This window comes from Pristiophorus japonicus, unplaced genomic scaffold (assembly GCF_044704955.1).
Source record: "Pristiophorus japonicus isolate sPriJap1 unplaced genomic scaffold, sPriJap1.hap1 HAP1_SCAFFOLD_275, whole genome shotgun sequence".
Taxonomy (NCBI): domain Eukaryota; kingdom Metazoa; phylum Chordata; class Chondrichthyes; family Pristiophoridae; genus Pristiophorus; species Pristiophorus japonicus.
This window is the reverse complement of record NW_027252505.1, coordinates 247,750-273,164: the sequence shown is the minus strand read 5'-3', so window position 1 is coordinate 273,164 and position 25,415 is coordinate 247,750. Positions and strand designations below refer to the sequence as shown.

The 25,415-nt window shown below is 50.2% G+C and overlaps 1 protein-coding gene across 2 annotated transcripts in view; it reads right to left on the bottom strand.

Moving 5' to 3' along the window:
* Nucleotides 1–383: 383 nt before the first annotated feature.
* The window catches only part of LOC139247611 (uncharacterized), a 72,444-nt gene continuing 47,412 nt past the window's right edge, over nt 384–25,415 (bottom strand). For both annotated transcript variants that reach the window (XM_070871682.1, XM_070871683.1), the window contains exons 8-11: nt 7,006–7,083; nt 5,936–5,992; nt 2,976–3,019; nt 384–2,835 (exon numbers count right to left, since the gene is read on the bottom strand). In XM_070871682.1, the coding sequence (XP_070727783.1) occupies nt 2,764–2,835; nt 2,976–3,019; nt 5,936–5,992; nt 7,006–7,083 (251 nt within the window). In that variant the 3' untranslated portion in view covers nt 384–2,763. The remainder of the gene's footprint in view (nt 2,836–2,975; nt 3,020–5,935; nt 5,993–7,005; nt 7,084–25,415) is intronic.

Below are 25,415 nucleotides of genomic sequence, written 5' to 3'. Positions count from 1 at the left end.
TGCCAGTGGGTTGCCTCTAGGCCACACAATCTTCACCTGCTGGGGGGCAGCCCCTCCTCCATTGCCAGGGGGCAGCCCCTCCCCCATTGCCGGAGGGCAGCCCCTCCCCCATTGCCGGGGGGCAGCCCCTCCCCCATTGCCGGAGGGCAGCCCCTCCCCCATTGCCGGAGGGCAGCCCCTCCCCCATTGCTGGGGGGCAGCTGGCTGGTGAGATGTAAATGAGGCCCAGAGGTTAAAATTGCCCGAGTGTGGGCAGTGGTGGGGGAAGTGTTTGAGGCATGGGGAGGGGTAGGCGCTAAGGAGGGGGTTGAGGTGTGCGGGAGGGGTGAGCGTGGGTGAGGGGTTTGAGGTGGGGAGTGGGGGAGGGGTTTTTGGTATGGGGAGGGGTCTGTGTGGGGGGGAGGTTGAAGTGTGAGGGACGGGTTTGAGCTGTGGGGGTGGGATTTGAGCTGTGGGGGTGGGGTTTGAGCTGTGGGAGTGGGGTTTGAGGTATGGGGGAGGGGTTTGAGATGTGGGAGAGGAGTTTGAGGTATGGGGGAGCGGTTTAAGATGTGGGGGAGAGGGTTGAGGTATGGGAGAGGGGTTTGAGGTGTGGGGGAGGGTTTTGAGATGTGGGAGAGGGGGTTGAGGTGTGGGGGAGGGGTTTGAGGTGTGGGGGAGGGTTTTGAGATGTGGGAGAGGGGGTTGAGGTGTGGGGGAGGGGTTTGAGGTGTGGGGGAGGGGTTTGAGGTGTGGGGGAGGGTTTTGAGGTATGGGAGAGGGGTTTGAGGTGTGGGGGAGGGGTTTGAGGTATGGGAGAGGGGTTTGAGATGTGGGGGAGGGTGTTGAGATATGGGAGAGCGGTTTGAGGTGTGGGAGAGGGGGTTGAGGTATGGGAGAGGGGTTTGAGGTGTGGGAGAGGGGGTTGAGGTATGGGAGAGGGGTTTGAGGTGTGGGAGAGGGGGTTGAGGTATGGGAGAGGGGTTTGAGGTGTGGGAGAGGGGGTTGAGGTATGGGAGAGGGGTTTGAGATGTGGGGGAGGGGGTTGAGATATGGGAGAGGGGTTTGAGGTGTGGGAGAGGGGGTTGAGGTATGGGAGAGGGGTTTGAGGTGTGGGAGAGGGGGTTGAGGTATGGGGGAGGGGTTTGAGGTGTGGGGGAGGGTTTTGAGGCTCGCCCCGCCTGTTAGAAACATGCTTCAAGTTAAAATTAACCAGAGTCACATGTCTACAACACTTGTGTTTCCCTTGGGTAAATTGTTAAATCATTCACTGATTTTTTCGCATTAAAGGAGATGTTGTTAAAGTTATGACTGGCCTGTGTCTCACTTCACTTTCACTCCAACTCCTTATCCTCACAGCTCATCGGCCATTATTTACAGCGGCCATCTATTTTGGGGCAGAGTCAGTTTACACCAGCCTGCGAGAATAACATGTACATGGTACAGACCTGGATTGTGGGAACACAGTCTTATCAGAAGTAGGAATCATTCTTCAGGCATTGATGGGAAATCTTGATTTCACTTCAACCAAAGTCTTGCATGGACCAGATGGATCTCCCTTTGCAACATTTCTTGTCGTGCTATATTAACCATACTGTTGTAGTCAATGCTTCTCTGAGCTTTTCTCCTTGTTCCTCCTAAGGTACAGATTTGCCATCTGACTCATTCTGCCTCTTACCCACATCCTCAACGTGTTGAAGTCAAGATATAAATACACTGCCATTGACTAAAAGCTAAGCAACAGCTTCAAAAGAAAGTTGCCACACAATCAGAAAGACCAACAACTCCCAAGCCAGCCTGAATGTGAGTGTACAATGTGTGTGGTCATTTATGCTGCAAAGTGCACCCAAAATTATTACTCATCGTGAACGAGAAAAGTCAGAAGTTTATGAAAGTTTTAGGAGAGCACCAGTTTCGAAGGCACAAGATTTAATTTTTTGACCATTTTTCAGAATTTTAAATTCTAGAGTGAAAATGGACATTGATTTTATTTACATTAAAAATGGAGCAATCTGAGGATCATCTTGAATAAAACCCACCCTTGTCTGTAGGGGCCGGCACCCCGAGAGTGGGAAGCTGCCCCTCTGTACTGCCAGCCACCCTGTGGGGCCACAGGCCCTCGGGACAGGGTCAACGCTGGGCCATGCTGACAATGGGAAATCCCATCCCCTGCACTTCCATCAGGGGCAGGAGCCTCCAGCAATTTCAGGCCCCGTATAAAAGTAATTCTACATAAAAAGTTGATTTTTAATTTTGAGTTTTTAGTCGGGTGTGGTGAAAAATGGCCGCATTAGATGGAACTGACACTAGTAAATAAGGATAACAGCAGTCGATGCATTGTTGAGTGAACTAATTCAATGCTGGTGGCTGTTAATGGGATGAATTTATCCAAATTAACCCAGTCGGGAACAGAAAAATTTGAGCTTAATCAATACATTGCGCAGTTGAATCATCATTGTTGGTTATTACACTTCTGAGATATTAATTGAGTGGGCAACAAAATTACGTGCAACATCCAATTAATTTCCATAATGTAGCCGATGTTTGTGTTTACATAGCGTCTGCAGAAGCGTTGTTGAAGCAATGTTAAAAGAACCATTTCTATTGCAAGTTATCATTCATAAGTTATGTTCATGTTTGAAAAGCGTGCTGCAATGATTGTGATAAATCAGAGCAGATACCAGGAAGAAAGCTCCATATCTGTTCTCAGGTAAAAATATAAATTCCCAAAATGTTATGTTCCACATATCGAACTCCAAGCTCTTCCTCTCTGTCCTGTGCAACTCATGTATAGTCTGCTTGTGCTATTTGTGCATAGATGACAGATGAACCATCTTCCTTTGAAGGAGCCAGGTTCTGCAAGAGAGAAATTAACCATTTATAATAATGTGATCTATTATTGCATCTCCTAACATCAGATAACAACTTTACAAATTTGTTGCCGTTATTAATATTGTCGGTTGTGTGATTTCACCAATAGGGATTGATATACTTACAGGATCTGAAGATTGTTTATTGCACTGCGTACCGTGTCTGGACCCTGTGATAATTGCAAATATCACAATTAAAGGATGACATTGATCGATTGCTCTAACAATAAAACCTGACTAACGGTAAACCAATGGCCCGGAAATCCCGGACTCCCTGAGTCCGTACGGAGCGTCTACGCAATACGCAATGCGCTGAGACCGGCTTTTCCGATCTGTCAAGTTTCTTGCTTGACAGATCTCGCACATCTCGGGAGCGAGGATATTTGTACGGGCAGGATTGTGGGATTTACCCATATCTTGCCCGGCAAATATCCTCAAAACTCTCGCGCCTGATAAAACCAGGTGCATAGCCCACTGTTACAGGCATAAGAGTTTTAAAACACACAAACACATTGTAAAGTAACATTTTAAAAATACGTATTATTGTTAAAACCCTCCCCACTACAGTAAGTTTATTTTAAACTATAATTTTAAAAACTTTTTTAAAAATTGGAAAAATATTTTTAAAATACATAAATAATTTAAAATTAAATTAATAAAAATATGTTTTTAATATTTTATAATAATAACTTTTATTATTGCATATTAGTGTTTTGGGGAGGGTTCTCATTCATAATAATGGGAATATACTTTACCTGATTGGCTGCCCAGAGCCATGTGACTCCAGCTCCCGGCCTGCGCACGTCCCGATGTGAGCACGCTCCGTTGCGCAAGAAGAGGAGACCTCAAGTCCGGGATCTCTGGCGGGCATTCGACCAAAAGGTAAGTGCGCATCTTCTGTCCTATTGGTAGTCGAACGCCCACGGGAAGAAGAAACCGGGAATTCTGGGCCAACTTACTGCATTTCACTGGGACAGCCAATGATCAGCAAGACAGTGATTGACAGTGAACCCAGTTGTCCTCTGTATGACTCAGATCCACACTGAGCCCTGCATTTACACAGTGAGCCACAGGGGTGGTCATTAATGAACAAAGCTCCTTCTGTGATTGTTGGGAGATTACATGACCCACTGCTATCTCGGTCCGGTGCTGTCCCAGGTGAGGGCAGACCAGGCACTCTGGACATTCTGCATTTCTGGGTCACTGGAAGTCGTCAGGGCCCCCCCCCACACACACACGGCTCACCTCCCCCGGGCCCCCCCCCCCACACACACACGGCTCACCTCCCCCCGGGCCCCCCGCCCCCCACACACACACGGCTCACCTCCCCCGGGCCCCCCCCCCCCCCACACACACACACGGCTCACCTCCCCCGGGCCCCCCCCCCCCGCACACACACACACGGCTCACCTACCCCGGGCCCCCCCCCCCCACACACACACACGGCTCACCTCCCCCGGGCCCCCCCCCCCCCACACACACACGGCTCACCTCCCCCCGGGCCGTACTGCCCCCCCGCCACACACACACACGGCTCACCTCCCCCGGGCCCCCCCCCCCCCACACACACACGGCTCACCTCCCCCGGGCCCCCCCCCCCCACACACACACGGCTCACCTCCCCCGGGCCGTACTGCCCCCCCCCCCCCACACACACGGCTCACCTCCCCCGGGCCGTACTGCCCCACCCCCCACACACACACGGCTCACCTCCCCCGGGCCCCCCCCCCCCCCACACACACGGCTCACCTCCCCCGGGCCGTACTGCCCCACCCCCCACACACACACACAGCTCACCTCCCCCGGGCCGTACTGCCCCCCCCCACACACACACACACACAGCTCACCTCCCCCGGGCCCCCCCCCCACTCCCACACACACACGGCTCACCTCCCCCGGGCCGTACTGCCCCCCCCCACACACACACACACACAGCTCACCTCCCCTGGGCCGTACTGCCCCCCCCCCCCACACACACACACACACGGCTCACCTCCCCCGGGCCGTACTGCCCCCCCCCCACACACACACACGGCTCACCTCCCCCGGGCCGTACTGCCCCCCTCCCCCACACACACACGGCTCACCTCCCCCGGGCCGTACTGCCCCCCTCCCACACACACACACAGCTCACCTCCCCCGGGCCGTACTGCCCCTCCCCCACACACACACACGGCTCACCTCCCCCGGGCCGTACTGCCCCCCCCCCCACACACACACACGGCTCACCTCCCCCGGGCCGTACTGCCCCCCCCCACACACACACACACGGCTCACCTCCCCCGGGCCGTACTGCCCCCCTCCCCCACACACACACGGCTCACCTCCCCCGGGCCGTACTGCCCCCCCCCACACACACACACACGGCTCACCTCCCCCGGGCCCCCCCCCCCACACACACACACGGCTCACCTCCCCCGGGCCGTACTGCCCCCCTCCCCCACACACACACGGCTCACCTCCCCCGGGCCGTACTGCCCCCCCCCACACACACACACACGGCTCACCTCCCCCGGGCCCCCCCCCCCCGCACACACACACACGGCTCACCTCCCCCGGGCCCCCCCCCCCCACACACACACACGGCTCACCTCCCCCGGGCCCCCCCCCACACACACACACACGGCTCACCTCCCCCGGGCCCCCCCCCCCACACACACACACACGGCTCACCTCCCCCCGGGCCGTACTGCCCCCCCCACACACACACACGGCTCACCTCCCCCGGGCCCCCCCCCCACACACACACACACGGCTCACCTCCCCCAGGCCGTACTGCCCCCCCCCCCACACACACACACGGCTCACCTCCCCCGGGCCGTACTGCCCCCCCCCACACACACACACACACGGCTCACCTCCCCCAGGCCGTACTGCCCCTCCCCCGCCCGCCGGGTACCTGACACCGAATGTCCCGGCAGGGCACTGGATGCTGGCCCCCGGCTCGGAAATGCTTTCTGCCGCCATTACCGCCCCTCCGGGGAAAAAACAGAGGCAGCAACGAGTTTTATTACCCAGCATTAACATTCCTCACCTTGAAGAACACAAAACTGAGAGAAAGAAATAGCAATATTGGGTTTCATTACCTGGTGAACTTGTCTGAAAAGCGATGGATCCGTAATGAATATCTTCTCTTTCTGTGTCTGCAGAGAATAAGATGGAGATAAAGAATTTGCATCGATATATATATCGCGGCTGGCCATATCCCAAAGCAAGTAATGATCACTGTTAAAGTGGAAGTCCTGTTGTCAGGTAAACAAACACCATTCAAGGTCCCACAAGCAGGAAATGTGGTGGTGTTGGTTGAGGGAAGAATTATGTCAGGACAACACCCTGCTCGCCATCAATAGATACAATGATGTCTTTAACATTCACCAAAAAAGGTCTTAACTGAAAGGCAGCACTTTTGAAAATGCAGCAATCCCCTGAAGTGTCAGTGAAGAGTACGGGCTCGATGGGCCGAATGGCCCCCTGTGCTGTAACCATTCTATGATTCTGTGAAAGTCTGAAGTGGGGCTTGAACCCACAAGTTCCTGCCCCCAAAATGACAAGTTGACTCATAAATTGGAGAATGAACAAAGTGGTTCTGTGGCTGCAGATTTACTAAACAAGTTAAATGAAAAGCATTGCTCACGGATCAGGACTTTTCCCATTTGATTCTCTTTTCTCCCACCTCTCCTGACTCTCACTGGGCTCTGGGTCCACAAGGCCTGACAGTCCTCCAGTCTATAACTCAAATGTTGGTGCTTCATGTGTGAGCCTGGATATGAAGTGTTGGGAAGCTCTCAGATCATGTGGAGTCTCAAACTGAGCGGGATCCTGACATCCGCACTTGTTGCTACTTGTTTACTTTCTTTTAGTGATTCATATTGTTTCTAAACAGCCATTCCTATTGCAAACTTGTGATATACACAATCAGTAAAGTGACTGAATAAATAGGTTTCTGTATTGTGCGTGAAACCTTTTATAGTGGACCAGCATCACAAAGATCTATTTTACTGAAGATTGTTCAAGTATTTCAGAGTCTAACATTACATATCTGGAGAGCTCCTGAGCCAAAGTATGAAACTAGAAACAACATTTTATGAACTCTGACAGTTGCTATGTTAACAATCCCTACACAGAGAGAACCACATAATATGATTCATCTGCTCACCGTCTACTTTTGCCTTTCTATTGACAGTTGTATTTTCAGCCACACGACTTGTCTCAGGCACCGGCATCTCGGTAACACCTGGAAAATATATTTTTATGATGAAGACATTAGCATGGCCTGATTTTCAGAAAGCTGTATCAGGTATTTCTACAAAAGCTTCTCCATTGCGAATGAGATATATTGGAATGATCAGCAAAGTGGGATCAGTCCTTCAGAGAAAGCAATATTGCCTAGAAAAGATATTCACGTTATACTGAATCTTTGGCATTAGATGTTACGAGTGGATTTAGAAACACTGGAGTATTTGTGACGTGTGCTCGAGGTATTTAAGGGTTGTAGCGTGATAGTTTAGTAAATGTGTGACCACGCTTTTGGAGGGGAAGAGGACTCAAAATACAGCTATTAATCAGAATATAAAGTAGTGAGAATACCACCACAGGTCGGGGTTATAGAGCTGGAGCACTGGGCCCTGGAACATCATGGGCTGTCCCGACCTGTGTGAGAACATCACCGCAGGTCGGGGCTATAGAGCTGGAGCACTGGGGCCTGGAACATCATGGGCTGTCCCGACCTGTGTGAGAACATCACCTCAGGTCGGGGTTATAGAGCTGGAGCACTGGGGACTGGAACATCATGGGCTGTCCCGACCTGTGTGAGAACATCACCCCAGGTCGGGGTTATAGAGCTGGAGCACTGGGCCCTGGAACATCATGGGCTGTCCCGACCTGTGTGAGAACATCACCACAGGTCGGGGTTATAAATAGAGCTGGAGCACCGGGGCCTGGAACATCATGGGCTGTCCCGACCTGTGTGAGAACATCACCACAGGTCGGGGCTATAAATAGAGCTGGAGCACTGGGCCCTGGAACATCATGGGCTGTCCCGACCTGTGTGAGAACATCACCACAGGTTGGGGTTATAAATAGAGCTGGAGCACTGGGCCCTGGAACATCATGGGCTGTCCCGACCTGTGTGAGAACATCACCACAGGTCGGGGTTATAGAGCTGGAGCACTGGGGCCTGGAACATCGTGGGCTGTCCCGACCTGTGTGAGAACATCACCACAGGTCGGGGCTATAAATAGAGCTGGAGCACTGGGCCCTGGAACATCATGGGCTGTCCCGACCTGTGTGAGAACATCACCGCAGGTCGGGGCTATAAATAGAGCTGGAGCACTGGGCCCTGGAACATCATGGGCTGTCCCGACCTGTGTGAGAACATCACCACAGGTCGGGGTTATAGAGCTGGAGCACTGGGCCCTGGAACATCATGGGCTGTCCCGACCTGTGTGAGAACATCACCGCAGGTCGGGGCTATAGAGCTGGAGCACTGGGCCCTGGAACATCATGGGCTGTCCCGACCTGTGTGAGAACATCACCACAGGTCGGGGTTATAAATAGAGCTGGAGCACTGGGGCCTGGAACATCATGGGCTGTCCCGACTTGTGTGAGAACATCACCGCAGGTCGGTGCTATAAATAGAGCTGGAGCACTGGGCCCTGGAACATCATGGGCTGTCCCGACCTGTGTGAGAACATCACCACAGGTCGGGGCTATAAATAGAGCTGGAGCACTGGGCCCTGAAACATCATGGGCTGTCCCGACCTGTGTGAGAACATCACCACAGATTGGGGTTATAGAGCTGGAGCACTGGGCCCTGGAACATCATGGGCTGTCCCGACCTGTGTGAGAACATCACCGCAGGTCGGGGCTATAAATAGAGCTGGAGCACTGGGCCCTGGAACATCATGGGCTGTCCCGACCTGTGTGAGAACATCACCGCAGGTCGGGGCTATAAATAGAGCTGGAGCACCGGGGCCTGGAACATCATGGGCTGTCCCGACCTGTGTGAGAACATCACCGCAGGTCGGGGCTATAGAGCTGGAGCACCGGGGCCTGGAACATCATGGGCTGTCCCGACCTGTGTGAGAACATCACCGCAGGTCGGGGTTATAGAGCTGGAGCACTGGGCCCTGGAACATCATGGGCTGTCCCGACCTGTGTGAGAACATCACCACAGGTCGGGGCTATAGAGCTGGAGCACTGGGCCCTGGAACATCATGGGCTGTCCCGACCTGTGTGAGAACATCACCGCAGGTCGGGGCTATAAATAGAGCTGGAGCACCGGGCCTGGACCATCATGGCTGAGGTACGGCAAATGAGGATATGGGGCCCAGAAGAGCCGAGGGCCCAGGGGCAACACGGGCCAAGCCCACACTGCGATATGTGTGCGCACTAGGTCTGTGCAGCAGAACAGGTCTCCAGTCGTCCTGGTTAACCCTTGCCACTGGATAAAGACCTAGATCTGTCAAGCCCGTGTGGTGCATGATGTACAACGTCACCACACGTTAAAAAAATTCACACACAGGCATCTTCCACCCCCTCAATTGGAGATCAGGACTGGAACATCGGGTCCTTCATTGAAACATCTGTGAACTCATGTGGAAGCAAGTCATCCTGGTTCCAGGGATGAGATGATGATGAATTGAGATACATGGCTAACTGTAAGTGAGATTTAAACTAATGCAGGTTGCATTGTTGTGTGATGTGATTTCTGAATGTTTATAGTTTGTGCAATGAGAAAGGGTTAATTAATAACCTTGTAGTAAAGGGGCCTTTAGGGAAGAGTGAACATAATATGATAGAATTTTATATTAAGTTTCATTGTGATTTAGTTAAATCCGAAACTAGGGTCTTCAATCTAAACAAAGCAAGCCACGTAGGTATGAGGGGCGGGTACTGAGGGAATGATCAGCCATGATCTTATCGAATGGTGCTGCAGGCTCGAAGGGCCGAATGGCCGACTCCTGCACCTATTTTCTATGTTTCTATGTTTCTATGAGTTGGCTAAGATAGATTGGGAAATGACATTAAAAGGTATGACAGTAAACAAGCAATGGCTGACATTTAAAGAACTAATACATCATTTACAACAAACACACCTTTAAGGCACAAAAACCCCACAGGAAAAGTGGTCCAACTGTGGCTAACAAGAGAAGTTAAAGATAGTATTCGATCAAAGGATGAGGCTTATAATGTTGCCAAAAAGAGCAGTAAGCCTGAGGATTACGAGGGTTTTAAAATTCAGCAAAGGAGGACCAAGAAATTGGCGAAGAAAGGGAAAATAGAATGTGAGTAAACTGGCAAGAGACATAAAAGCAGACTGTAAAAGCTTCTATAGGTATGTAAAAAGGAAAAGGTTAGCGAAAGTAAATGTGGGTCCCTTATAGGCTGAGACAGGAGAAATTATAATGGGGAATATGGAAATGACAGAGAAAATAAGCAAATACTTTGTGTCCATATTCTCACAGAAGAAGATGTAAAAAACCTCCCTGGAGTGGAGAACCAAAGATCCAATGAGAATCTATGGAAGTAACCCTACTTTTTAAGAAAGGAAGGAGAGAGAAAGCGGGGAACTACAGACCAGTTAACCTGACATCAGTCGGAGGGAAAATGATAGAATCTATTATTAAGGATGTGGAAACAGGGCACTTAGAAAATATTAATAGGATTGTGGAAAGGCAACTTCGATTTAAGAAATGGAATTCATGTTTGATAAATCTGTTGAGTTTTTTGAGGTTGTATCTCGCAGAATAGATGAGGGGGAACCAGTGGATGTGGTGTATTTGGATTTCAGAAGACATTCGATAAGTTGCCACACAAGAGGTTACTAAACAAGATTAGTGCTCATGGTATTGTGGATTATATACTGGAATGGATTGAAGATTGATTAACCGTCAGAAAACAGGGAGTAGGAATAAACGTGCCATTTTCGGGTTGGCAGACTGTAACTAGTGGAGTACCGCAAGGATCGGTGCTGGGCCCCAGCTCTTCACAATCTATATCAATGATTTAGATGAGAAGACTAAATGTTATATACCCAAGTTTGCTGAAGATACAAAGCTCGGTGGGAATGTAAGTTGTAAGGAGGATTCAAAGAGGCTTCAAGCGGATATACAGACAGGCTGAGTGAGTGGGCAAGAACATGGCAAATGGGATATATTGTGGAGAAAAGTGAAGTTATCCACTTTGGTAGGAAACATAGAAAAATATTTTTTAAACAGTGAGAGATTGGGAAATGTTGGTGTTCAGAGGGACCTGGGTGTCCTGGTACACAAATCACTGAAAGTTAACATGCAGGTACAGCAAGAAATTAAAAAAGCAAACGGTATGTTGCCCTTTATTGTAAGAGGATTTGAGTATAAGATTAAGACGTCTTACTGCAATGATATAGGGCCCTGGTGAGACCGCAACTGGAGTATTGTGTACAGTTTTGATCTATTACGTAAGGAAGGATATACTTGCCATAGAGGGAGTGCGACGAAGGTTCACCAGACTGATTCCTGGGATGGGGAGATTGAATAGACTAGGCCTGTATTCTCTAGAGTTTAGAAGAATGAGAGGTGATGTCATTGAAACGTACAACATTCTTACAGGGCTTGATAAGGTAGATGCAGGGAGGATGTTTCCCCCGGGCTGGGGAGTCGAGAACCAGGGGTAACAGTCTCTGAATAAGGGGTCGGCCATTTAGAACTGAGATGAGGAGGAATTTCTTCACTCAGAGGGTGGTGAATCTTTGGAATTCACTAGCTTAGAGGGCTGTGGAGGCTCAGTCCTTGATTATGTTCAAGACAATGATAGAAGTATGACGTTCGGTCTGTCACTGTTGGGGTTGTCCATGAGGGTCCTGATGTTCCAGGTCCCGAACTTCATTGTAAAGGGTGGAAGATGCCTGTGCGATGATTTTTTTAACGTGCGATGGCCACTGCACACCAGCCGCCACACGGGCTTGACAGAGCGATGTCTTGGTCCAGTGGCAATGGGATCAAACACGACTGGAGACCAGGCTCCGCTACATGGGCCTAGTACATAGACACAAACATACTCCTACTGTGGGTCTGGCCTACATTCCTACTGAGCCCCTGCCTCCCTTCCTCCCTCCCTCAGGTCCTCTCGCTCTGCTTTTCAGAGATCGCAGTGTAGGTGAAGGCATCTTGGAGCAGCTTGTGAATTTGTCCATAAAATACTGACATTGTGCCCTGGGCCCCGAGGCTGCATCTCCAGCGCACTGGTCTCCTGCACTTCTCCGCTCTCTCCAGCCGCTCACGCTTTGGCCGTTAGTTCTTTACTAGTGACCACGCATATTCTGGCCTCGTGTCCCGACCTCGCTGCTGGTCCATGCTGAGCCTTCCCTGGGTCCCCACCTCCCTGTTGGCAATCCTTGCCGCCCGCAGATCCTCCGCTCCTTGCCGATCCAGCCGATCCTCCGCTCCTTGCCGCTCGCTGATCCTCCGCTCCTTGCCGATCGCCGATTCTCCGCTCCTTGCCGATCCAGCCGATCCTCCGCTCCTTGCCGCTCGCCGATTCTCCGCTCCTTGCCGCTCGCCGATTCTCCAATTCCTGCCACCCGCCGATTATCACCACCCATGGCCCCCGGCGCTACATTTTTTACTGGATTCTCGTACCTTGCCGCCGGATGTCGTCGTTGGGACACCTGTTCGTTGGGACACCTGTTTGTTGGGACACCTGTTCGTTGGGACACCTGTTCGTTGGGACACCTGTTTGTTGGGACACCTGTTCGTTGGGACACCTGTTTGTTGGGCCACCTGTTCGTTGGGACACCTGTTCGTTGGGACACCTGTTCGTTGGGACACCTGTTCGTTGGGCCGCCACCATCCGTACTCCACGACTTACGTCGTATTACTATCATTACCCGGGAACTCAGACACTACGCCATCGACATCACCGCCCTGAGCAAGATGTGCAAAAACCCCTTTGACCACAAGGCCATAAAGCAGTGGTCGGTACGTAAGGCCCTGGACACCCTACGGAAGAAGGAGATGATGGACCCTGTCGGGTGGTTCCCTGAGCGGACTGTTGAACTTGTTTGGCAGAACGTCTCATCGCCAGAGCTTTCACACAAGCACCAAGGTGTAGCTTGGTTGGTGGTGAGGAGGGCCCTACCCGTCAGATCCTTCATACACAGCCGGGGTTTCAGAGACACGGCCCTCTGCCCCAGAGTTGGCTGTGGTGCGGACGAGACAGTCATCTATCTCCTTCAGGATTGCCCCTTTGCAAGGCAGGTCTGGATGGAGATGCAGTGGTTGCTGTCGAGGTTCATCCCAAGCAGCTCCGTAACACAGGACTCTGTGCTCTACGGGCTGTTCCCAGGGTCACACACCGAGACTGACATCATCTGCTGCTGGAGGGCCATCAACTCAGTGAAAGACGCACTTTGGTCTTCCCGAAACTTGCTGATCTTCCAGAGCAAGGAGATGTCCACGTCTGCGTGTTGCAGACTGGCACAATCCAAGATCCAGGAGTACGTGCTGAGGGACACACTAACAATTGGTGCAGTCGCCGCAAAGGCACGGTGGGGAAGGGCCACAGTTTAAAGTCCTTCCACCACGGTAAACCCAGGGGCTGGAATCAGTATAAAACTCCCCTCGGGCTGTACTTGTAAACTTGTTGTATACATAGAGCACCATGATCTGAAAACACCTGTGTAGTGCCATGTATAATGCAAGGTCTGTTTCGTGATGCACGTTGGAAAGGAAAAATGTAAATGTACCGTCACCCATTCCGTGTCCTGTATAGTGACACACGTAATGTAATTTGTTGAATGTACTACAATGTATCCCGTATTGGACCTAATTGTACTTGGACTGAAAAGCAAGGAAATATATCGAACGGAACTGCCGTCAGCACCCAAATGTAGTGTATGGGATTGCTGACCGCAGCTAAACGTACTGAACTGCTTTTGAATGTACTGTCCAAATTTTATATGAATAAAGTATATTTTGAAATTAAAAAAAACCCTGAGCAAGATGCGTCGGGCAGGAGAAGGTCAGCTCAAGGAACAAGGTGCTGGATACACTTTCTTCTTGAAAGGCAAACCAGAAGAAGAATGCTGTTTCATAGAAACATAGAAAATAGGTGCAGGAGTAGGCCATTCGGCCCTTCTAGCCTGCACCGCCATTCAATGAGTTCATGGCTGAACATTCTACTTCAGTACCCCCTTCCTGCTTTCTCGCCATACCCCTTGATCCCCCTAGTAGTAAGGGTTGGCTTCACCATCAAAAATGAGCTAGTGGGCCGTCTCAGAGATTCCCCCTACAGGATAAACAAACACCCCATGGCCCTTCGGCTCACCCTAACCCAGAACCAGTGTGCTACGGTCATCAGTGCATATGTCCCAAACCTGGAAGCTACTGATGAGGAATTCTACTCCAGCCTTGAACAATCCCTGTCCCGACTCCCAACGGGCGACAAGCTGATCCTCCTTGGCGACTTCAATGCCAGAGTTGGAAAGGATACAGAGCTCTGGGGAGGGGTGAGTGGCAGGGAATGGGTAGAGAAAACCAATTCCAATGGTATCTGCCTCCTGACAAAATGCTCAGAACATGGGCTTGTTATAACAAACACCTTGTTTCGTAACTACAAGGCCTCCTGGCAACACCTTCGCTCCAAGCACTGGTATCTGCTCGACTACATCATCGTTCGAGCGAGAGATCGCAAGGGTGTGCACATCACTCGCGCCATGACAGGAGCTGCTGGACGGACCACTGCCTAAACCCCTCGGTGATGTCCATCAATGTAGCCTCAAAATACTGTGGCAACAGAATGACTGCCGCAAGAGGATCAAAAAGACCCGACAAAGAAAGCCCGAGTCAGCCAACACCTCATAGACAACCTGACGACTTCCAATGAACCGGAGCCGCAGAGTGTCCACAGTGCCTGGTCTGTCCTCAAGTCCACCATAATTAGCACCTGAGAAGTGACACTCGGTCACTCTACCAGAAAACATCTAGACTGGTTCGATGAGAACATAGAAAGCATAGAAAATAGGTGCAGGAGTAGGCCATTCGGCCCTTCGAGCCTGCACCACCATTCAATAAGATCATGGCTGATCATTCCCTCAGTACCACTTTCCTGCTTTCTCTCCATACCCCTTGATCCCTTTAGCCGTAAGGGCCATATCTAACTCCCTCTTGAATATATCCAGTGAACTGGCATCAACAACTCTCTGCGGCAGGGAATTCCACAGGTTAACAACTCTCTGAGTGAAAAAGTTTCTCCTCATCTCAGTCCTAAATGGCCTGCCCCTTATCCTAAGACTGTGTCCCCGGTTCTGGACTTCCCCAACATCAAGAACATTCTTCCCGCATCTAACCTGTCCAGTCCAGTCAGAATCTTATACGTTTCTATGAGATCCCCTCGCATCCTTCTAAACTCCAGTGTATAAAGGCCCAGTTGATCCAATCTCTCCTCATAAGACAGTCCAGCCATCCCTGGAATCAGTCTGGTGAACCTTCACTGCACTCGCTCAATAGCAAGAACGTGCTTCCTCAGATTAGGAGATCAAAACTGAACACAATATTCCAGGTGAGGCCTCACCAAGGCCCTGTGCAACTGCAGTAAGACCTCCCTGCCCCTATACTCAAATCCCCTAGCTATGAAGGCCAACATGCCATTTGCGTTCTTCACCGCCTGCTGTACCTGCATGCCAACCTTCAATGACTGATGAACCATGACACCTAGGTCTCGTTGCACCTCCCCTTTTCCTAATCTGCCGTCATTCAGATAATATTCTGCCTTCGTGTTTTTGCCCCCAAAGTGGATAACCTCACATTTATCGACATTATACTGCATCTGCCATGCATTTGCCCACTCACCTAACCTGTCCAATTCACCCTGCAGCCTCTTAGCGTCCCCCTCACAGCTCATACCGCCACCCAGTTTAGTGTAATCTGCAAACTTGGAGATGTTACACTCAATTCCTTCATCCAAATCATTAATGTATATTGTAAAGAGCTGGGGTACCAGCACTGAGCCCTGCGGCACTCCACTAGTCACTGCCTCCCATTCCGAAAAGAACCCGTTTATCCCGACTCTCTGCTTCTTGTCTGCAAACCAATTCTCTATCCATGCCAGAACATTAACACCCAATACCATATGTTTTGATTTTGCACACCAATCTCTTATGTGGGACCTTATCAAAGGCCTTTTGAAAGTCCAAATACACCACATCCACTGGTTCTCCCTTGTCCACTCTGCTAGTTACATTCTCAAAAAATTCCAGAAGATTTGTCAAGAACGATCAGGAGATCCAGGAGCTAATAAACCGCAAATACAAGGCATTTTTGAATTGAAACAACTCCACAATTGGAGTGAAAGAAAGCAGACTTACAGACAACTGAAGGCCGAGGTCCAATGAAAATCTCACGACCTAAAGAATAAACAGTGGCTGGAAAAAGCGCAGGAGATCCAGCATCTAACCGATAATCACGAGGTGCATGGAATTTTTAGCGCCATCAAGTCCACCTACGGCCCAAGCACTCAAGGTCCAATACCACTGAGAGTCAAGGAGAGGTTAGAAAGGTCAATGCCCGCTGGAAGGAGCACTTCGAGGATCTTCTCAACCAAAACTCTGTCTTTGACCTGAGTGTCCTTGACTCCATCCCGCAGCATGTCACCCGTCACCATCTCAATAAAACCCCAGCCCGGCACGAGGTTGAAAAGGCCATCCGACAACTGAGGAACAACAAGGCCTCGGGAGCAGCTGGAATCCACGCTGAAGCACTAAAACATGGCAGAGAAGTACTCTTGGCACAAATCCATGACCTCTTCTCTCTGATCTGGAAGGAGGAGAGCATGCCAGGGGATCACAGAGACACCATAATCGTGACCATATTAAAGAAAGGAGACAAGTCCGACTGCGGTAATTAAACAAGAGCTTCCCTGCTGTCTGCCACAGGGAAAACCATCACAAGAATCCTCCTCAATCATCTCCTCCCAGTGGCTGAAGAACTCCTCCCAGAGTCGCAATGTGGATTCCACCCACTAAGGGACACAACGGACATGATCTTCACCACGTGAAAAATCCACGTAAAATGTAGAGAGCAGCATCAACCTCTGTACATGGCTTTCTTTGACCTCACAAAGGCCTTCGAATTTGTCGCAGGAGAAAAGATTTGCGATGGACTGAGTGATGATCAACGTGACATGTGTGTCGTCATCTGTGAACAAGTCAGCACCAGAGTCTGAAACAGGTGTCGAGCGGCTGAACATGTCAGCTACGTGGTTGTGACTGCCAGCAATGTACTGGACATCAAAGTTATACTGATGAAGGCGATCTGACCATCGGCTGATCCGTAGTGGTCTGTGCCCAGATCCAGTTGTAGCGAGTAGCGTAGTTAGTGCTTGGTGATCTGTACGGAGGGTAAATTTCCTGCCATAGTGGTAGATGTGCCAGCGTTCACATGCGTAGATGCAAGCGAGTGCTTCGCGTTCTCCTGTAGAGTATTTACGTTCTGCAGACGAGAGCGTGTGAGAGGCGAATGCGACTGGATGTTCCAGGCCCTCAATCCATTGCCAGAGCACAGCACCCATGGTGGTGCCTGATGCATCTATGGTGACATATGTAGTGGCATTCGGATCAAAGTGTGCAAGGATAGGAGGGGATGTGATTTTCCCCTTAAGAGTGGTGAATGCCTGAGCCTGGGGATCTGTCCATTCCCAAGGGATGTCCTTGCACAGCAACTTGAGAAGTGGTTCGGCAATGTGCGCGTAGTGCGGGACCAACTTCAGATAGAAGTTGCAAGTGCCGAGGATGATGTAAGTTCTTCGACATTGGTAGCCTCCTGCATTCGCTGGATCGCCTCAATGTTGTGCTGTGACTCTGTAGCCCAGAAAGTTTATTTCTCCAGCAGCGAATGTACATTATTTATTGGCATTAAGTGTAATGTTATGTGTAGCAAGTCTAGCCATAAATGTGTGAAGTCGCTGGTCATGTTCTTCCATTGTCCGTCCATGGACTGCGATATCGTCAAGCAGATTGAGGACTCCCTCTATGCCTGCTAGCATAGTAGTGACAATCTTCTGAAATGCACTTGGTGCAGAAGATAGTCCGTAGGGCATGCGTCGATACTGATACAGACCATCATGTGTCGTGAATACCGTGAGCAGTTTGCTGTCCTCCGCTCGGGGTATTTGCAGGTAACTGCGGCGCATGTCGAGTTTCGTAAAAACTATTGAGCCGTGGAATTCTGAAGACAGTTCGACGATGGTAGGAAGAGGATACTTGTCGGGGATGATGGCCTTGTTGACCTTTTTCAGGTCGATGTATAGGCGGATCTCCCCATGTTTACACCAAGCAATGACTAAGTTCGAGATCCAGGGTGAGGAGTCGATGCTCTCAATGATTCCCTGAGATTCGAGTCGCGTTAATTCTGCGGATACTTGGTCACAAACCGCGAATGGGAGACGGCGAAGTCACTGCGTAACTGGTTTGACGGAAGGGTCAATGCAGGGACAACGGCAGAATTTTGTTGTCACTCCAAACCCTGTGAAAATTGAGGGATACTGCTTGTCAAAGTCCACCGTGTATACAGGTGTGTCGGTTGGGTCGTAAACTTTGAACCCAAGCTTGTCAAAAAGGTCAACACCCATGATGCTTCGTCCCTTCACGACATGAAAGGAAAAGTTCTCCAATGTTATGCCCTTGTAGTATATCGGGACATATATGACCCCAAGTACCTCAATTTTGGAGTCGGAGTGCCCATGTCGAGTGGAAGTTGCGGGCTGCAGTTGACAGTGCGTGAAGTGGGTTTTGTACACAGCCTCGCTCAAAATGGGGACTTTGGCTCCAAGGTCAATGAGGAGGCAGATGGGCGTGCCGTCAATGTTTACATCACAGTCCTTGAGTTTGCCCAAACCGATTTGCGAAATGTCACTAACGGTGTAAACCATACTGGGTTTATCATTATTGGAGTTATCCACCTGTAGAATATGCTGCGATGAGCGACAGACACAAGCAAAATGGTTCATTTTACCACATGCAGAGCATCTCTTCCCACGTGCAGGGCAGTTAGGACTCTTTGCTGCATGTGATTTGTCTCCACAGTTAAAGCAGTGGAAGTTAAGCCCGTGATCCATAGTGGGTGGCTTATTACCAGCCCTGGGTCTCTGCTGTGATTCCCACTTTGGACGAACGCCTTGCACATGGGCTGTAACTGGTCGACTGCACAGGGGGAGCAGGGGATCTGATCACTTTTGAATCGGAAAACGCTGATTCGATTTGGATGGCCAAATTAGTTGCTTTGTCAAATGGCAATTTGTCACCTTCCATTAGCAAGCGTTCCCGAATGCGGGAGATCGTTGTTTTCTCAATCATTTGATCCCTGATCATTTCCTCGGTGATGCTCCAAAGTTACACGTAGCGACCAGTTCAGTTAATGAAATGATGTGCTGTTTGATTGGTTCACCGTTCTCTTGCCCCCTTTGATGAAAATGGAATCTTTCCATCATGATACTTTTCCTCGGCCAAAAATATTTCTCTCGGGCGCTTACCGCTTTGTCGTAGGACTCCGTGTCTTCGATTTGGCCAAAGATGCGTTGGCCTTCGGTGCTGAGGCAGTGGATAAGTATTGCACGGTGGTGAGCTGGTGTTGCGTTGTCACCGTCTAACCCACTCACCGTGATGTAGGTCGAAAAACGTTTTATCCATCTCGGCCACGGGATTGGAGGGTCCCCGGGTGTGGAGAGGCAAGGCGGGGTCAGTGGGTTGGGGCGTAGGGAGGTTAATTTGATTCATCCTGTAGTGTATGGAGAAAGAGTCAGACTGAACACTGTGAGCTCAAAGTAAAGTGTGACCTTAGTCTTTTATTGCAGGTCTCCAGAGTGCCTCTCCAACCTGTGAAGCCACCTTAAATACCTGTGCTCCCAAGGGATTATGGGATCCCTTGGAACTCCGGAGAATGAGCCCCCTGGTGGCTGTACAGAGTATATCCAAGTCCAGATACATAACAACATTCCCCCCTAAAGTTAATCGTGTAATTATTTACAATGTGAGTCGATCTGGGGCCCTTCTTGCCCTGGTTGATCGTCTCGGTGTGAAGGCTGGTGTTGTTGAGTCCCTCGCTGGGCTGCTGTGGATGATGGGTTCTGCTTCGTGGTCAGCCGTGGTGCTGGTTGCCACTGGTGTGTATGTTGGGGGATCAAAAAAGGCAGGGTCCAAGGTGGGTTGCTCAGGGTAGTCCGTGAATCTGAGTTTGATTTGGTCCAAATGTTTCCGGTGAATGAGTCCATTTGAAAGTTTGACCCGAAACACCCTGATCCCCTCTTTGGCCACGACAGTGCCAGGAAGCCACTTGGGACCTTGTCCATAATTTAATACAAATACAGCATCATTGACTTCAATCTCGCGTGACACATTTGCGCTATCATGGTATGTACTTTGTTGAAGCCGCCTGCTCTCTACCTGTTCATGTAGATCAGGGTGAACTAACGAGAGCCTTGTCTTAAATGCTCTTTTCATGAGCAGTTCAGCAAGTGGTATCCCAGTGAGTGAGTGGGGTCTCGTGCGGCAGCTAAGCTGGACTCGGGATAGATGAGTCTGCAGTGAGCCTTCAGTTACCCTCTTCAAGCCTTGCAATGCTCTCTCAGGCTGACTATTGGACACTGGTTTAAGCGGGGCAGATATGACATGTTTGATCCCGTTACGGGTCATAAATTCTTTGAACTTAGCACTGGTAAAACATGGCCCATTGTCGCTCACCAGGACATCAGGTAAGCCATGGGTGGCAAACATGGCCCGCAGGCTTTCAGTGGTGGTAGTGGACGTGCTGGCCGGCATTATCTCACATTCAATCCACTTGGACTCAAATGGACTCATGGTCTACAACCACAAGGAACATTTTACCCAAAAACGGGCCTGCATAGTCGACGTGTACCCTTGATCACGGTTTGGAGGGCCAAGACCATAAACTTAGCTGGGTACATTGCTTAACTGCGAGCGTGTATTACATCTGTGAACGCAGGATTCTAAGTCCGCATCGATGCCGGGCCACCACATGTGGGATCTGGCTATCGCTTTCATCATTGCGATGCCTGAGTGGGTACTGTGGAGGTCATTGATGAAGGTGTCTCTGCCCTTCTTGGGGACCACTACTCGATTGCCCCACAGAAGGCAGTCTACCTGTATAGACATTTCATCTTTGCGCCGTTGGAACGGCTTTATCTCTTCCTGCAATTCCACTGGACACTGGACCAGCTCCCATGAGGCACACAGCATTTGACTAGGGATAATAAGGGGTCCTGGCTTGTCCAGGTTTTGATCTGCTGGGCAGTGACGGGTGATTGCTCACACTCAAATGCTTCCATAACCATGGCTAGATCTGCGGGCTGCGCCATTTCTACCTCCGTGGTGGGCAATGGCAGCCTACTGAGAGCATCGGCGCAGTTTTCTGTGCCTGGCCTGTGGCAGATGGTGTAGTTTTATGTGGACAACATGAGAGCCCATCTCTGGCCAATGCGTTGGTATTTATCCCTTTGCTCTCGGAAAACAGGGATATAAGTGGCTTATGGTCAGTTTCCAATTCAAATTTTAGCCCAAACAGGTATTGATGCATTTTCTTTACCCCATAGACACACGCTAATGCTTCTTTTTTAATCATGCTATTGGCTCTCTCGGCCTTAGACAGACTCCTGGATGCATAAGCAACCGGTTGCAGTTTCCCGAAATCATTAGCTTGTTGCAATACACACCCGACACCATATGACAACGCATCACATGCTAGTACCAAACGTTTACTGGATCATACAACACAAGCAATTTGTTTGAGCATAACAATTTTCTTGCTTTTACAAAGGCATTTTTTTGGCTTTTGCCCCAATCCCATTCGCCCCCTTTTCGTAGTCAGACAGGTTGTGGTTCTAGCAGTGTGCTGAGACACGCTAAGAAGTTACCAAAGTAGTTCAGGAGTCCCAGAAACGACTGCAGCTCCGTCACATTCTGTGGTCTCGGTGTGTTCTCGATTGCCTCTGTCTTCGCATTGGTGAGCCTGATGCCATCCGCCACAATCCTCCTTCCAAAGAACTCCACTTCAGGTGCCGGGAAAACGCACTTCACCTAAGTCCCACGTGGTTGAGCCGATAAGAACCTCCTCCAGGTTCTGCAGATGCTCGACTGTGTTCCGACCTGTGACCAAGATGTCATCCTGGAAGACCACGGTGTGCGGGACTGACTTCAGTAAACTTTCCATGTTTCTCTGAAATATCGCCGCCGCTGATCGGATTCCAAACGGGCATCTGTTATAAACAAAAAGACCTTTGTGCGTGTTGATGCAGGTGAGGGCCTTCGATGATTCCTCCAGTTCCTGCGTCATGTAGGCTGAAGTCAGATCCAGCTTCGTGAACGTCTTTCCTCCCGCCAGCGTTGCAAAGAGGTCGTCGGTTTTTGGTCCTGGGTATTGGTCCTGGAGGGAGAAATGATTGATAGTAACTTTGTAATCGCCACAGATTCTGACGGTGCCGTCTCTCTTGAGGACTGGGACAATAGGACTGGCCCACTCGCTGAACTCGATCGGTGAGATGATGCCCTCTTTTTGCAGGCAGTCTAGCTCGATCTCTACCCTTTCTCTCATCATGTACGGTACTGCTCTCACCTTGTGATGGATGGGTCGCGCCCCCGGAATTAGGTGGATCTGCACTTTTGCTCCTTGGAATTTCCCGATGCCTGGTTCGAACAGCGAAGGAAATTTGTTTAAGACCAGGGCACACGAAGTGTCGTCAGCGGGCGACAGTGCTCAGACATCGTCCCTGTTCCAGCGTATCTTTCCCAGCCAGCTCCTGCTGAGCAGCGTGGGACCATCGCCCGGTACCACCCAGAGTGGGAGCTTGTGCACCGCTCCATCGTAGGAGACCTTTACGGTCGCACTGCCAATGACAGGTATCAGTTCTTTCATGCAAGTTCTTAGTTTCGTGCGAATTGGAATTAAGACTTGCCTTGAGGCCTTGTTGCACCACAACCTTCCAAAAGTCTTTTTGCCCATGATGGACTGGCTCGCGCCTCTGTCCAGCTCCATTGACACCGGGAGTCCATTTAGTTCAACATTCAGCATTATCGGGGGACAATTCGTGGTGAATGTGTGCACCCCATGTACCTCTGCCTCCTCTATCAGAGGTTCTGTTTCATCGTGATCCTCCGTGGATCTGTCCTCCTCTGCAACGTGGTGGTTTGCAGATTTAGCAGGCCGAGCAGCTCGCCTGCACACTCGTTAGAGGTGTCCCATTGTTCCACAGCCCTTGCAAATGTATCCTTTGAATCAGCATGAATGGAAACAATGATCACCCCCGCAGCGCCAACAAGGAGTTAATGGCCTTGCATTCATCACCCTTGATGGTGGACTCTGAGACATCTGTGGACGTGTAGCTGCAGGTATGTGTGACCTGCCCTGTCCGTTACAACTCGAAAACAACATCACTTTGTTCACAGTACTTGGAGCAGCACTTGCGTGCTGAGAGATTTGCTTCGTATTGTCACTGGTGGCAATGAACGCCTGGGCTATCGCTATGGCCTTACTCAAGGTTGGGGTCTCTACAGTCAGAAGTTTGTGAAGTATGATTTCGTGGCCAATGCCAAGTAAGAAAAAGTCTCTGGGCATGTGCTCCAAATGTCCTTCAAATTTGCAGTGTCCTGCAAGACATCTTAGCTCAGCGACATAACTTTCTGGCCTCCTCTGCCTCCTGGCCTTCAGATCTTTTGTAGGTGTGGAACCGGTACCTCGCCATCAGAACACTTTCCTTCGAGTTCAAATGCTCTCGGACCAGTGTGCACAAATCATCGTATGATTTTTCCACGGGTTTTGCTGGAGTGAGCAGATTCTTCATGAGACCATACGTTGGTGCCCCACAGACGGTGAGGAGGATCGCCCTTCGTTTGGCAGCGCTCTCTTTCCCATCTAGCTCGTTGGCCACGAAGTATTGGTCGAGTCGCTCCACAAAAGTTTCCCAATCATCTCCCTCTGAGAATTTCTCTAGGATGCCCACTGTTCTCTGCATCTTTTGGTTCACTATCTGTATCTTGTCGCCAGTTGTGGTGTATGGAGAAAGAGTCAGACTGAACAGACTCAAAGTAAAGTGTGACCTTAGCCTTTTATTGCAGGTCTCGAGAGTGCCTCTCCAACCTGTGAAGCACTCTTAAATACCTGTGCTCCTAAGGGATTATCAGATCCCTTGGGACTCTGGGGAATGAGCCCTCTGGTGGCTGTACAGAATATATACAAGTCCAGATACACAACACATCCTCGTCACCAAACTATGTTGTGTACATAAATAACAGACTAACTGAAACAGGAGTAATGTAACTTAACTGTGCCCTTTAAAGCAACTCCCAAAATGGTTGTCCCCAAACCAGCATGAACCAGCATGTTTACAGCAGTATGTGAATATCTCCTGCAGGGTCCTAATGCCTGCCTAGTGAGGGTTCGTGTAACAAACAAACGGAGTATGAACACAACAGGGTGAAACTTGCTTGATAACGCTGCCTGTTAACACCCGGTGTTAGGTGACTAACGGGTGGCAAAGGACTTCCTTCGACAGTAAGCGGCATTGACGCTGCATCCTAAATTCAGTCGGCTCTTTGACAGAGGTGCCAGAGGCAACGCTGCACCAGCCAACATCACCCCCGAGGTGACATCATCCAGCGTACAATCCCTCTGTCGCCTCTGTCGCGAGATTTGCTTTGTACGGCTGGTGTAACAGGAGGCGGCTGTACAGCCAGGAAAAGGTGGTCATAAACGAGTGGATCTCGGGCAGAATCTTTATTCGTTTCTGCGTGTTTTCATTAGTTTTAAGAGTGACAAAGTGTGTGTGTGTGGATCGTAGAAGTGTGAGTGATTTTTTCTTCCCTTTTTTCTCTAGCATGTCGGCAGCCTCCCGATGAGAGATTCAGTCGGCCTGCTGAGCTCCTGTTCGAGGATCAGTGTACAACACCACTTGTTGGTGTTGCTCTCTCATCCTTGGGTGTAAAAACTGAACTGAGGACTCTGAGGCTGCGCCTAACGTCCGGCACTAAAATCAGCACTCAGGCAGTGACACCGCTCCAAAAACGGCCATAACCAATCTCGACCCCTGTGTGCTTCCACTTTCTCACCAGGGGACCTGTTCAACTGAGCAACCGGCCGTCATGTGTGAACCTGGAGCCTCACTGTTGGGCCCAATCTTCTTCTCTACAAATGTGCCCATCCACACATTTCATGAAAAACTCGAGGACATAATCAACATTATTCAAGGCAACATTCTACATCTCCTGGATAAACTTCAGAAAATGAACAGAGCTAGAGAGAATATTATAATATATTGGTTTATTCCAGTGCCATACAAATCTTTTCATTACCAGATATAACCAAAATAAGTGCCAAAGATAATATGAGGACCATTCAGCCCATTAAACCCATTCCTCCGGCAGACCGTGTGCAGATGGTCCTATTGTGAAATCCAACCAACTTACTAAATATCCCAAATTATGTTTCCCCTGGTTTCAAAGATAACAGAAAATATCCAGAATACCCGTCAAATCTTGTAACCGATACAATGTCCAGTCTGGCAATGCCTTGATTTTAAAGTTCT